This window comes from Mastigoproctus giganteus, chromosome 9 (assembly GCF_048544385.1).
Source record: "Mastigoproctus giganteus isolate SK-2022 chromosome 9, ASM4854438v1, whole genome shotgun sequence".
In the NCBI taxonomy this organism is placed as follows: domain Eukaryota; kingdom Metazoa; phylum Arthropoda; class Arachnida; order Uropygi; family Thelyphonidae; genus Mastigoproctus; species Mastigoproctus giganteus.
Window position 1 is genome coordinate 40,386,365 of NC_143583.1, and position 15,088 is coordinate 40,401,452.

General features: G+C 37.7%; 1 protein-coding gene across 1 annotated transcript in view; it reads right to left on the reverse strand.

Annotated features, from left to right (window-relative positions):
• Dap160 (dynamin associated protein 160) overlaps window positions 1-15,088 on the reverse strand; it is a 531,520-nt gene that overhangs the window by 21,946 nt on the left and 494,486 nt on the right. Inside the window, exon 26 of the mRNA XM_090381606.1 lies at window positions 11,505-11,643. Coding sequence (XP_090237732.1) covers window positions 11,505-11,643 — 139 coding nt within the window. The remainder of the gene's footprint in view (window positions 1-11,504; window positions 11,644-15,088) is intronic.

Sequence of the window (15,088 nt, forward strand, 5' to 3'; positions counted from 1 at the left end):
ATTCCCCTCCCTGAATAACTCCTCATGTGTGAATGTAGATGCAAAATATTCATTTAGTTTGTTAGCTACCTGAGCAGGATCATCAACAGTTGAACTAACGATATCAAGTGGACCAATCCGATTCATCCCCTTCCTTCTAGAGTTTACATAAGTAAAGAACTCTTTGCTGTTTTTCTTTGCATCCTTTGCCAAAGATTTGTTTTAATCTGCCTTCGCCTGCCTAACCTCCTTTGTAACTTGGTTACAGACCAGCTTATATCTATCATAGGCTTCTTTGTCACATGTTAATTTATGTACTTCATGCATTTTTATTCTCTGTCACATGTCTAATTAGTTCATATAACATCCATTTAGGCCTAAATCTTGAACAATATTTCTTTGTTGGTATGAAAAGCCTAGTAGCTTCCAAGATTAATTCTTTGAATTCTTCTCATTTTGAATTTGCTGTTGGTAACATCATCAGTTGGTCCGACTGTATAGAATTTAAATACTGTCTCAGACCATCGTAGTTACCGTTACAAAAGCAAAAACGCTTCCCTTTACCATTGATGGTAGTTACTTCTTTCAGTAAATCCCACTTCAGAACACTGTGATCACTGCCACCTAGTGGTTCCTTTATCTGCAGATTCTTGATGCATGAAGAATCACTACTGATAATCAGATCAGGAGTATTACTCCCTCTAATTGCCTCCCAAACATGCTGCTGTAGAAAACAAATCATCCAATAAATCCACAAAAGCCTTGCTAGTCTGTGAGTGACCAACCCAGAAATTCCTGTCAATATACGGGAAATTAAAATCCCCCATTATAAGACACACTGATTTACTGCTATTTCTCTGCACAATTGCTCATTATATTCATCAGATTCATTTGGCCTATAACACACACCTACTCTCATTTTTCCTTTTCCAGTGCTTATGTAACACCAAACAGACTCAACATTGCATTGTCCACCAACATCAACTTGATGCACTTCCTTAGATTTTGTGTGTTTCTTAACAGCATAACCCCCTCCTCCCTTTCTGTCCTGTCTATCCTTTCTGTATATTTTGTACTCGCCAAATTCCAGTTCTGCACTGCTTATGTGTGTGTGTCATGTCTCTGATATCCCGCAATATCTGCCTTTGATGTCTTGACTAGCACTTCCAGCTCATCGAATTTATTAACTATACTCCTAGCATTGGTGTACATGCAAGTATACATGCACCTGTTTCAATTCTTAGTTATCCTAACACAGTCCATGTATTTACTTGTTCCACTATGACTCCCAGCAGTCCTGGAAATCCCCATTGCCTTGCTTTCCAGGCTGCTGCTCAATTGCATTTCAGTAGAAGTAGTGCAAGAATCACTTTTACCTCTGCCAGCGGCTACTGTTAGTCTATTAATCTGTGTACCCCCCCAAGCTATCAGTTTTCCGACTCATCTAACTCTGCCTCGATAGCATCAGCAAATATTCTTGCACCCTTTCTATTTATGTGTATCCCATCTCTGTAGAAGCAGTCTCTCCTGTTAACAAATACAGACCAGGCTGAAAAAAATTCTACCCCTTGAGCCTTGCACATTTCCAGGGCTGAATTGATCGACAAGGCTCTCACCATATACTCCCTCCTATCATGTCTGGGCAGAATTGCAGACACTTTCAAATTCAACCCTAACTCACGGATTTTTTTTTTCAACATTGACTTGTACTTGTTAAGTAATTCTGCTGGTGTCCTACTCTTAATATCATTAGTGCTAACATGTACAATAATATCACCCTTTGTGCCCTTAAAAGATGATATCTGCTCTACAACGTCATCAACCTTTGACCCTGGCAGAGGCAAGTACTCTACACAGAAGGAAATATTTTAAGTACATATGCACTAATTTTCAGAAAAAAGAGAAATCATTCCAAGAGCTTTCTGAATGTTGGATATTTTATATTAAACAAATAAGTCGCTCATCAAAATATGAACATACAAAATGTTCCAGATGTCTTGTTATACCTCCCCACCCCCCACTGCAAACATCTAAATATTTTCTAAAATACATTTTTTGTTTGTTTCAGATGATGGACAAGTTCATCATCATCCGAACAATTACACCGTTGTTATTATATGGGCTATGAGAGAATCAGTACAAGCAGACCATGCAAGATATTCAAAGAGATTTCTCTGAAATATTGGCATCGAGGTTCCACCAAAAATGAGTGTCCCATGCTGTAAACCAAAATGTTTTTAATGGGAATTATTTGGACAAACCGAGACCTGGAAGACCAGATGGGAGCAGCAATGTTCACAAGTGACAGCAGCATTAATTTGTCTCTCAGAAATTAACTTGGTAAAATATTAAGCTGAATTTCATATTCTGTTAGCAACTTTCATATACATGAATTGGGATCTAAAGCATTTGAGTCTATGTTAATGAACTTAATGATATGTACAAAAAGGTTTCTTGCGCACATATCAGTGACATTTTCAGCATATGGTAAAGTAATTTTTTCAGACATATGTATTTACTGCAGTTTTCAGTGTTGAAATATTCTTATTAAAAAAAAAAAAAAAAATCCTCATTTAAATAAGACCTACCACTCATCATATTGTAGTACCAACATAAAGTCATTTGTTTAGAAGACCAATGAACCACAGCTTTTATTTAGTTATCCTGAAGGATGGGGGTTACCCTACAATTTGATGCTTCAACCTGTCTGTGGGATAGGTGGATGAGAGGACGGGGGATGAGCTCATTTGCTGGTATAATTCAATTGGCTGCCCAAGAGCACTGAGCTCTTAAAATAATGCACTGAGGGTAATTATTAATCATTAATTATAAATAATTAACCCTGCAGCAATCACTGAAAAAAGGGTAATATGAGCAAATAAGCTGTTGCATTGTGACAACATTATTTTTTGATAAAGAGGCAAAAAATGGTTTAAAATGGTGTACTGAAAAATGATATTCTTTATTCTGGTTAATGTTTCTAAAACTATTACCTTTAGAAACAATGGTCTTGTTATCCACACAGTTTTTTGTGGAATGAGTGGATATTAAAAAAATTCACTGTATATTAAAAAACTGAAAAACAAAGATCAAATTAAAGAACACAGCATGCCCTTGTTATAAAACGGTTTGCTTTACGCTGATTCACTATAACGCTATTGTTATTATAACCCATATCTGACTATAATGCTGTCAGAAATCACTATAATGCTCTTTTACAGATTGCATTTTTAGCATATTTAATGAAATCGTTTCATTTGATGGAGTCGATAGCTTGAAAATGAATAGCAAAACAGCATTAAAACGTTTCCCACGCTGACTTGAAAATATCCTATGGCACTGACTGCAACTCACAAATACATATGTTACCTTATGGGAATGCAGTGCTCGCTTAGCATGGATTCACTTAGTGCGCTGTTTTTCCGGAATGAATGATCAGTGTTAAGTGGGGATCTCCTGTATACTGGACACATTAGAATTCACACAGATTTCAGTAGCTATTTTATTATTCAGTTGATGGGTTTGGGGATAGCATCTCCACAATGCACCACATGCTTGCTGCAGGGTTAATCCTTTTGCAAGTGAGTTTCTGGGCAGTATGCATGTCACCTGGGTTTTTTATAGGGAATTTTGAAGTTTGTAAAAAATTTAAAAACTACATACATAAATATTCTAAATATAAATTCTAAATTTTGACTTTTTAGCTAAAAGAGTGCGATTATTATCAAAAATATAAAAATGAAAATTAGAATTGTTACAAATTGTTAAAAATTAAAAAAATCTTTAAAAAGTCATATTTTAATCTCTATTTTTTTTGAGAATATAACATTAGAAGTAATATTCTCTGTTCACATATGTATTATTTGATTAAATTTCATCAACTCCTAGAACTGAATCAAAGAGAATTTATTCAATTTTGACTTGTGTAAATCCACATCATCTAGAATTATGTTGAAAGAGAATGACTAATCAATGCCAATTTTCAAAACTATCATAAATATATAAAAAAGCTATTATTACGAGGAGCAAAACTGATAGATAACTGTACCAGATCTCTGTAGAGTTTAAAGTGTGTGTGTGTGTGTATACAAGGGTGGTTCAATAAAGAATTGCCCTGACCTAGGTGCTAGCCTGTTGATTCTTGGCACAGGTTTTACTCCTTCTCTACATAGCCACCGTGCAGATTTACACATTTTTCCCATCAATGGATGAGGCAACGGATACCTTTTTTTCTAGATGTGGTGAGGTTGGTCTTTGAACCATAATTCTGTTGCAGAAATGAATGTCTCACCATCAGGGAAGTGGGTCCCTCGAAGAAACGATTTGAGGGAAGGAAACAAGAAGTCCGATGGTGCAAGATTGGGTGAGTAGGCTGGATGGGGCAGTATTTCATATCCACAAGTAGCCGCTTGTATTGTTGCAATTTCAGAAGTGTGTGAAGCATTCTCACACCTTTGGACAGCATACCACGCCTACATGTTTTGATTTTCTCCCACAAATTTGTGAGTAAGTTGGCATAATATGTGAAACCATGATGTTGCCATTCCATGGACTGCTTTTTACTTTCAGGGTTAAAATGGTGTATCTAACTTTCATCCTGAGTGATTAGACGAGAGAAAGTCTTCATTTTTTTGGCACAGGGCTAACAACTTGTGACTTCTGTTGTCTATCAGCCTTCTGAAAACCAGTCAATAATGGGGGAATCCACTTTGCACTCAATTTCTGTAAATGGAATTCATGAAGGACTGTTTCAACAGAGCCCACACTAATTTTCACCTCCTGTGGCAATTCATGCACAGATATTCAGTGATCTTCCACGATTAACGACTCCACTTTTCTGATCGTGCTGTCATCAATGGCTGAATAGAGACAACCTGGAATGGGCTCAGATTCTACAAATGTCTGACCACACCTAAACTGTCTATACCAGTGCTTCACAATGCCATAGGATAGGGCTTCATTCTTATATACAGCAGTCATATTGACAGCAGTCAACTCCTCGTGGTTTTCTTTATGAGATTTCCCCTTCAAGAACAGATACAGAATTACAGCTCTGGCTTCAATTTTGTCCATGATGCTACTTCGTCACATGTTCAGCTCTGTAAGAGATTTAGTTGGTTGGTTTAAAATTTTAATGGTGCATTAGCAGCTGAGGCTATTATGGGCCAAGAAAATCTGTAAGAGAAAAAAAAAAAATTAAGACACAGGGCTGAACACCTTTAGTACAGAGATATGAGGGCCCATCAAGCTCTCAGCTGCCCACATCAACGCCAGAGCTTGCACCTGGTCATCGCACAACACAGCAGCAATCCCCAAGGCAGAATGCACTGGTCCCACAGGAACTAGTAGTTCTTGGTGACTCTATTGTCAGGGAAACGGGAAAAATGCTTTGTAAAAAGGATTGGTGGAACAGGACCAGTGTATGTCTGCCAGGGGCAAAGGTTGATGACGTTGTAGAGCAGATATCTTTTAAGGGCACAAAAGGTGATATAGTTGTACATGTTGGCACTAATGATATTAAGAGTAGGAGACTGGCAGAATTACTTAACAAGTACAGGTCACTGTTGAAAAAAAAAAGACGTGAATTAGGGTTGAATTTGTAAGTTTCTGCAATTCTGCCCAGACATGATAGGACGGAGTATATGATGAGAGCCTTGTTGATCAATTTGGCCCTGGAAAGATGGTGCAAGGCTCAAGGGGTAGAATTTTTTCCAGCCTGGTCTGTACTTGTTAACAGGAGAGACTGCTTCTACAGGGATGGGATACACTTAAATAGAAAGGGTGCAAGAATATTTGCGGATGCTATTGAGGCAGTGTTAGGTGGGTCGAAAAATTGCTAGCTTGGGGAGATACAAGGACTAATAGATTAACAGTAGCCGCTGGCAGAGGTGAAAGTGATTCTTGCACTGCTTCTATTGGAATGAGCAGAGGCCTGGAGAACAAGATGCAGGATGTTTCAGAGACTGCCGGGAGTCATTGCGGTACAAGTAAACACATGGGTTGTGTTAGGATAGCTAAGAATACGAACAGGTGCATGTATGCTTGCGTGTACACCAATGCTAGGGGTTTGGAAAATAAATTTGAGGTATTGCTCAAAGCATCAAAGGCAGATATTGTTGGGATATCAGAGATGTGGTGTCACAGAGATATAAGGAATGCAGAACTGGAACTTGGGGAGTACAATGTCTACAGAACGGACAGACAGGACAGGAAGGGAGGAGGGGTTATGCTATTAGTTAAGAAACACATAAAATCCAAGGAAGTGAAGCCAGTCGACATCACTGGGCAGTGCAGTGCAGTGTCGAGTCAGTTTGGTGTGACATAAGCACTGGGAGATCAAAATTGAGAGTAGGAGTGTGCTACAGGCTGACTCTGATGAGTATAATAAGAAAATGTACAGGGAAATAGAGTCGGCCAGTAAATCAGAGAGTCTTATAAATAGGGAATTTTAATTTCCCAGATACTGACTGGAACTTTTCGATTGGTCACTCACACACTAGCAAAGCTTTTGTGGATTTATAGGATGATTGTTTTCTACATCAGCATGTTCGGGAGGCAACTAGAGGGTTTGGTTTTTTTTTTTAGGAGCATTAGCAACTAAGGCCATATTGCTCCGGGAATATGCGCTGGTCATTCCCTGACCTTTCCGCATCCTCCGTATATGGTGGTGACGGGCTCCAACCCCGGTCTAATCAAGAAGTGCGTGCTACACACTGCTGCTCCTTCCCACCTGGCTACGGAGGCGCTGCAACTAGAGGGAGTAATATACTTGATTTGATTATCAGCAGTGATTCTTCATGCATTAAGAATCTGCATATAAAGGAACCACTAGGTGGCAGTGATCACAGTGTGCTGAAGTGGGATTTACTCAAAGAGGTAACTACCATTAGGGGTAAAGGGAAGGATTATTGCTTTCGTAAAGGCGACTACGACGGACTGAGACGTACTTAAATTCTATACAGTGGGACCAACTGATGATATTACCAACAGCAAATTCAAAACGGGAAGTATTCAAAGAACTTATCTTGGAAACTACTAGGTTTTACATACCAACAAAGAAAAATTGTTCAAGGTTTAGGCCTAAATGGATATCAGATGAACTAATGAGACACATGGCAGAGAAGAAAAATGCATGGGATACATATAAATTAACACGTGACACAGAAGCCTATGATAGATATAAGCTGGTCTGTAACCAAGCCACAAAGGAGGTTAGGCAGGCAAAGGCAGATAAGAAATCTTTGGCAAAGGATGCAAAGAAAAACAGCAAAGAGTTCTTTACTTATGTAAACTCTAGAAGGAAGGGGATGAATCAGATTGGTACACTTGATATCGATAGTTTAACTGCTGATGATCCTGCTCAGGTAGCTAACAAACTAAATGAATATTTTGCATCTACATTCACACATGAGGAGTTATTCAGGGAGGGGAATGCCAGAGGTGTATTCAACTCTGGCAGTAAGCTAGAGAATCTTGTAATAGCTGAGAGTAAAGAGGAGGAGATATTGTTGAAGAATAACACAAGAAAGGCACCTGGGGTGGATGGGATCTATCCAGTTATATTAAAGGAGGCAGCAAAGGAAGTAAGCAAACCCTTAGCCATAAATGAGAGCTTCCTTGGACTCAGGGGAGGTATCCACAGACTGGAGATGTGCAAATGTGACCCCAATTCACAAATGAGGATCAAAGGCTGACAAGTAATTATAGACCTCTGAGTTTATCTTCTGTTCCAGGAAAATTAATGGAGGCACTGGTTAAAGAAGCACTGCAGGATCATCCAGACAAGATTTCAGTTATAGCTCAGACACAGCATGGTTTTGTTAAAGGGAAGTCTTGCCTGACCAATTTGATTGGATACTATGATGCAGTCATAAAAGAACTGGATGCAGGGAATAACTTTGATATTATATACTTGGATCTTAGAAAGGCTTTTGATACTGTTGCACATGGAAGACTGCTGCACAAATTGGAGCAGTGTGGCATTGGAGGCAAATTGCTGCTATGGATAAAGGGGTGGTTGAGGGGGAGAAGACAGAGAGTGGTAATCAATGGACACTGCTCATTGTGGACTAATGTTATTAGTGGAGTCCCTCAGGGTTCAGTGTTGAGTCCATTATTGTTTTTTGTATTTATAAATGATATTGATGATGGTATATCAAGCTTAATGTCCAAGTTTTCAGACGATACAAAGGTTGGTAGGGTTGTTAAGGACACTACTGATGCTATGCTGCTGCAACAGGATCTGGAAAGGTTGAGAAGATGGGCTGACAGGTGGCAAATGAAGTTTAACATTGACAAATGTAAAGTACTACATATGGGAAACAGCAACCCCAGAGAAACCTATCAACTCTGTGGTACTACACTGACAGAGGTAGAGAATGAAAAGGACCTGGGGGTAATTGTGCAGGCAGATATGAAATTCTCTGAGCAGTGCAGAAGGGTGGCAAGAGTAGCTCATGGTGTCTTGTCAATGATATACAGGAATTTTTCTAGCAGGGATAAGGAGGTGATTATTCCCTTGTATAAGGCAATGGTCAGGCCACACCTAGAGTACTGTATACAGGTTTGGAGGCCTCATTTCAAGAAGGATGTAGAGCTGCTGGAACGAGTACAGAGAAGGGCAACAAGATTAGTGAATGGAACAAAGGGTTGCACTTATGAAGAAAGGCTGAAGTTTTGCAAATTACAGTGTCTGGAGACTAGGCACCGACAACGTGATCTGATAAAGCCTTGAATGGTTTGAGCATGCTGAATGCTGATGGGATTCTTACTCTTAATCAGAATAATCACCTGAGAGGGCATAAATTCAAACTGAGGAAAGATAGATGTGGGATAGATGTGCAGAAATTTGCCTTTAGCCAGAGGGTAGTTGGTTGGTGGAACAGACTTCCATCCCTTGTTGTAGAAGTTGAAAGCCTAAATAAACTTAAGGCTCAGCTGGACAGGTATTTCGAACGAACGGAGGGGTGAAGTGGAAGTGTTTTTTTTTTTTTTTTTTTGGGCAATTCTGCATAAGCTTGCTTTCTTGCATCATATGCCTCTATTAATGCTAATCATGATGCTACACACAAAATACACGACTCTGCGATATGTTCTCGGTGATTCTTTATTGAACCACCCGCGTATATATAATTTGTTGATACCATATTGAAAGAACGTCGAAAACGTACATACATACATACATACATTCATGCACACTTGCAAAAGGGTTAAAGAGTTGCCAGACAATGATATGTGATGACAGATGAGTTGAAGGATGTTGTGAAAAGTGAGAAATATCAACAACCACATGCTGCATAATATCTCACACAATATGCGGCATCATACTATCTTCTGTAAGGAATGTAAAGATTCACACGGATTGCCTTGATCTATATGAATCGATTAACTGATTATTTTATTAATACTATATATATATGAATAAATATTTGTTCTCTTATTTGTATTTTATTTTTGTGGGTGGGCAGGCGGGGGGGGGGGAATCTAACAATCAATGATAAAGCTATCATTTTACTTAGAACTGTTACAAAATTCTGCAACATACAAACTCATTTGTTCTATTTGACATAAGTAACAGGGTAGTACTCATCAAAAAAATTAAATGCTTCCGAAAATTTTACTGAAATTCCAAATTCTGCATTGGCATGGCTGTCTAGTGATCAATTCAGGTAAGGAATAATGTCAAAAAAGATTCCCATGTCATCTTAGGTGAAATTAATATTTCATTTTTATTTTAAGAGTCCACTTTTGCAATTACAGGATTTCTGTAAAGTCAAGATATACTTGGCATGGCAGAAGCTTTATGCATCCATTTTTTGGTCAATTTATAATTTTTTCTATTCTTGCTCTAGTTGCCAGCATTTTGCATAGTTTAGATGTTTTTAATCCCTTTCTAGTTAGTAACTGAGTGGAAACTGTTTGCATTATTTTCATTAAGTTTTTTTTTTTTTTTTTTTTAAATTTTATCTGAAATGATTTAATCACATTTTCACTCCCCATAATAAATGTTTACTTTGAGTATTTGGACAAAACATGGTGCAACCCCCCCCCCCCCTCGGCATATTATTTAATTTTTCTGTCCCACTATTGTTTAATCTGAATGCTTATGTCCATCACTCAGATTCTTCATTATGTTTTCAATTTATTCTATTACGTGGTTTATATTAATAGCAATTGTTTGAATTATTTAAGTTTAATCTCTGTTTATTATGATTTTTAAATTTTGAGTTGCATATTTGCATGTTCTTTTGGATCCACTGATTGGAGGAATCATCTAAATTTGCATTCTGTTTGTTACATTTCCTTATTTATTCCACAGAGGGTTGTAGCCATAGCGTATCACAGCAGTTCTCAAACTTTCTGAGCCCACGCCTCCCTTGACCTGTAAAGTTTTCCCGGTGCCTCTCTTGAAGTAAAGCATCTATAATTGTGCAATTTCTTATTTTTAATATGTTAATACAATAATTATTAATACTGCATGAAATAATAAGCATCTGTAGTTCTAAATTACTAACGATTATTATCAGTAAGTAATCACACCAAAAACAATAAAAAACACACACACACATCGCTGAAACCATATTTTCAACCATGCAGCTAATGCTATACTATGCAATCTACCTGTATATGTCATTACATAGTATGCACTAAATTATATATATTAACATCATATCAATCATAATTCATCAATCCATTTCAGCAAAATATAATATTTTTTTTCCAAATAAATGTTTATCTCATGTTCATATCAAAGTTAGTGAGATAGGTTACGGTAAATGCTTTAAAAAATAGGTTATAAAATTTAATGTTATGTTATGAAAATTTATTTATATGTATATATATTTTTTATTTATATATGTTACGTTATGAAAATTACATTTCTGTTAAACTTTTCACGCCTCCTTTTGCACTAGTCCGCGCCTCTCAGTTTGGAAATCACTGGCGTATCAGGACATCCACTGATAGTTTGCTAAGATAGTACTGTGATTGAAACATGAACGTTTTCGGAATTCACAACTGCTTGTGTTCCTTGAAAAGATAGTGCGCTTATGGGCTCTTTTTTTCCTTGTGGTTTTCCTTTAGTAGTATTTTATTCTGGCAGCACTTATTCTTCTGGGTGTGGGCATGTCTCTTTGAGTGAGGAGTCATACATTTGCAGTTCTCTACAATTTGACTACAATACAGCAACTGACAAATATTCTGATGGAAGAATGATCCAAGCTGGAGCTAGACTACCTCAGAGATCCAGTGGAATCCATGCCACGACATGTATGGGTTGTGATTCAGGCCAATCACTGGCCATAAAATTAGAAATTAATTTTTTTGGCCAGTGATTGGATATGGATATATGATTTCTAGATGGGGTGCAAGGAAGAAGTTTTTATGAGTGAGAAATCTATTAGTATAGAATGTATCCTTAGTTTCCATAGACTAATGTATTTTTTTTAGCTTCCATTAAACTAATAATTTTTTTTCAAAAAAATAAGTATTGCTTATGACAATAAGGAATAAAGAAATGATTTTACCTTTACTATTGCTTTTATTTTCTGAGTTTTGTAATGTATTTGATACATCTACATTCTGAGCATTCTCCATGCTATGAGTGCCCCAAGGTTTAACATAAGATGCTGGAAACCAACCTACTTGACGTTTCTTTCCTTTTACCTGAAAAATTAAAGGTAATTCTTAAACATAAATAATTCTAATTCCAGAGTTTACAATGTATGGAAAGTGTTATATGTATGTCGTCTGAAATTTTACTTTTTTTTTTTTTTAAATTTTGGCATCTTATAGAAGGACAATTAACTTTGCATTGCACCACAAGTATTAGAAGTGATTACACATTACAGAAAACAACCCACATTTCTATTTTAAATGTTGACTAACACACCTGCTGGCCAATTCAATAACAAAAATAACCCACTTTTTTTTTTTTTTGTGAAATGAAATAGATGGAGAAAGACTGAGTTTGTACAAAAAGAGAGAGGGAGAGAAAAAAAAAACTTTTTTAGCCAACCATATTAAAATGCCAAAATGGAGAGCTGGCAGGTATGCTTCAACATGGTTCTGGAATACAGTGTCCACAAACCTTTCTCCAAAACTAAAATGTAATTATGTGAATACAGTACATGATACAAAGATAAAACCTATCTGGGTGATAGAGAATATCTTCAAGTTTTTACTAGAGGTGTTTAATGTGGGTACCTTTAGCTAATCTGCAGATGTCCACCCCCTCTACACTCCAGTTCCTCTCATATTAGGCACAACATATCCCCATCAATGCAGCTGATTGCTTCACAAATGCACTGTTTAATTTCCATAACGGTTTTATGCATAGGTGTTTTCATGATCCTCTAGACAGTAAAAAATTATGGGAGTCAGATCGGCACATTGTGGGCGATACAAAACTGCTCATCTTAGGAAACACCAACTCCTTTGTGGTAATGTGGGAGGTTATAGTTTCACAAAACTGTAATCACTGGAAAACCTTGCTTTTGTATTCTGAAATTTTATTCAGATTTCTTGCATCTTACTGAAAGACATTATTAATTAGCTCTGCATTACATCAAAAATACAGTCAGTTCTCGTATAATGAGTTTATGTGGTTTACACCACATAAATTCATGTGGTTTACACCACATGAATTCAATCATACATGATTTACAAATAGAGGAACAATGTCATACCTAACATGACCAAATTCGCTTTTTTTTTTTTTTTTTTTTATGTGAATCCCAAACACAAGAGGTATTAGAACCTATAGTACTTAGTACCGTGCTTGGGTTGGAGGTTGAGAAGAAGAAAGAAGATATTTGTTGACATTGGACTTGAACTTCTGTAAACTGTAATTTTCAGGAAATACGTATAAAAGAAGATTGTTCCAGAAAACGGCAGTTGAATGAATAAACGAGGAAGATGAAAAGTTGGTTCTGTGGGTTTGAAGTTGGACAGTAAATGGATGTTGGCTGGTGGCGGCACGTGTTCGAACTGTTTTGAAAGAGAGAGCGGGAATTATAGAAGCCAATTCAGAAGAACAGTGCCCATAGCAGTATCTGTAGAAGAGGCATGCAGCAGAAACAGTACGTCTATGAGAAAGCGAGTGGAGAGACTCTGTTAGAGATGAATCATTAATTAACCTAACTGCCCTCTTCTGAATGGAATCAAGAAGCCTGAGAGAGGTTTTGGGGGCACCACCCCAGATGTGGGAACAATATTCCATGGCAGGGCGGATTTGCAATTTATACAGAGTGGGCAGCTGTTTGGAAGAAAAGTAACGCCGAGAGCAAAAGAGAAAACCAAGTTTTTTAGATGCAGAGGAAGCAATATTTGTAATGTGCTTGTGCCAAGAGAGATTAGAAGTCAGGGTAATCCCCAAAAGAGATTATCATTTTGCCTAGAAATCGGAGTGCCACTAAAGATAAGTATAGCATTAGCATTAGCATTAGTAGAGGCATTTGATGCAAGAAAGCAAGCTTATGCAGCATCAGCCAAAAAAAAAAAAAAAAAAAAAACCCACTTCCACTTCACCCCTCTGTTCGTTCAAAATACCTGTCCAGCTGAGCCTTAAACTTATTTAGGCTATCAACCTCCACCACAAGGGATGGAAGTCCCTTGTGGTGGAGCAGAAGAATAGGAGCAGAAGAATCCTTTTTGCAAGATATAAAACAAGACTGAGTTTCAGAAGGGTTGAAATCAACTAAGTTGTCTTTGCCACACTGGAGAATTACCTGAAGATCGGCATTTAAGGAATTGGTAGCAGATTTTCGAGAAGTTGAAGCTGATTGAGCAGGACAAGGTTTCTCAAAATGGAAAGTGGAATGCAACGTGCTATCATCTGCAAAACTATGGATAGGATTTCCAGTCAATGGAAGAAGGTCATTAATATACAAGAGGAAAAGAGTGGGGGGAAAGAACTGAACCTTGGGAGACACCGGCATTAGTGGAGAAGTTAGAAGACAGAGAGCCATCTGCCATCACCCTCAGTGAGTGATCAGAGAGAAAACTGGATAAACAATTACTAAAAACAGTTGGCAAACCATAAGATGGAAGCTTGTTTAGAAGACCTTTATGCCAAACACGATCGAAAGCCTTTGAGATGTCAAGAGCAACTGCTTGTGTTTCCACGAACCTTTCCATTGAATTAGTCCATAAATGGGTAACATAAGCCAGAATATCACCAGTGGATCGACACTGACGGAATCCATACTGGTGATCGTTGATCAGATGGAAGGTTTCTAGGTAGTTTAAGAGTTGCCGGTTAATTGATTTTTCCATTACTTTAGAAAGAGTAGAAGTAATTGCAATGGGACGATAATTGGATGGGAGGGATTTGTCACCCTTTTTAGGAACTGGCTGGATATGAGCAAATTTCCAAGCAGAAGGAAAAACACATTTGGAATAAGAAAGTAAGAAAAGTCGGCAAAGAATAGGAGTAAGTTCAGGAGCACAGGTTTTGAGAACAAGTGGAGAAATACCATCAGGCCCTGGAGCTTTCTTAGCATCCAGATTCATCAAAATCCTTCTGATATCCTTTTGACGGAAGACCACAGGAGGCATTGAATGGAGCGTGTTGGGAATGGAGGGAGGTGTTTTACCAAGATCATTAATACATGAGTTGGAAGAAAAATGGGATGCTAGCAGGTCAGCTTTATCCTTGGCTGAAGTGACAACAGAACCATCTGGTTTGGACAGAGGTGGGAGCAGATATGGGCAAAAGTTGGGGCCAATAGCTTTGGCAAGAGACCAGAATGCTCGGCTACCATTAGGGCAAGAAGCAAGTTTTCTACTCTTAGCCTGTTCAAACTCTAGTTTGGACTGATTAATAACTGCTTTACAATTGTTGCGAGCTTTGGTGTAGGCAGAAAATGAAACTGAAGAATCAGAAACAAGCCAATTACGATATGCAACATTCTTATCTTGAACAGCCTTAGCAAAACACATTTATTGGAAAACCAAGGTTTAGATAAAGGACGAGATTTTAAGTGGAGTGTGGGATAAAGGATTCCATTCCTGCAAGAATAATTTCACTGACACGATCTGAGCAAATGTTGACATCAGAAGTTTTGAAACAGTAATCCGACCAAGGAAAAGAAGAAAAGAAGTCTCGCAG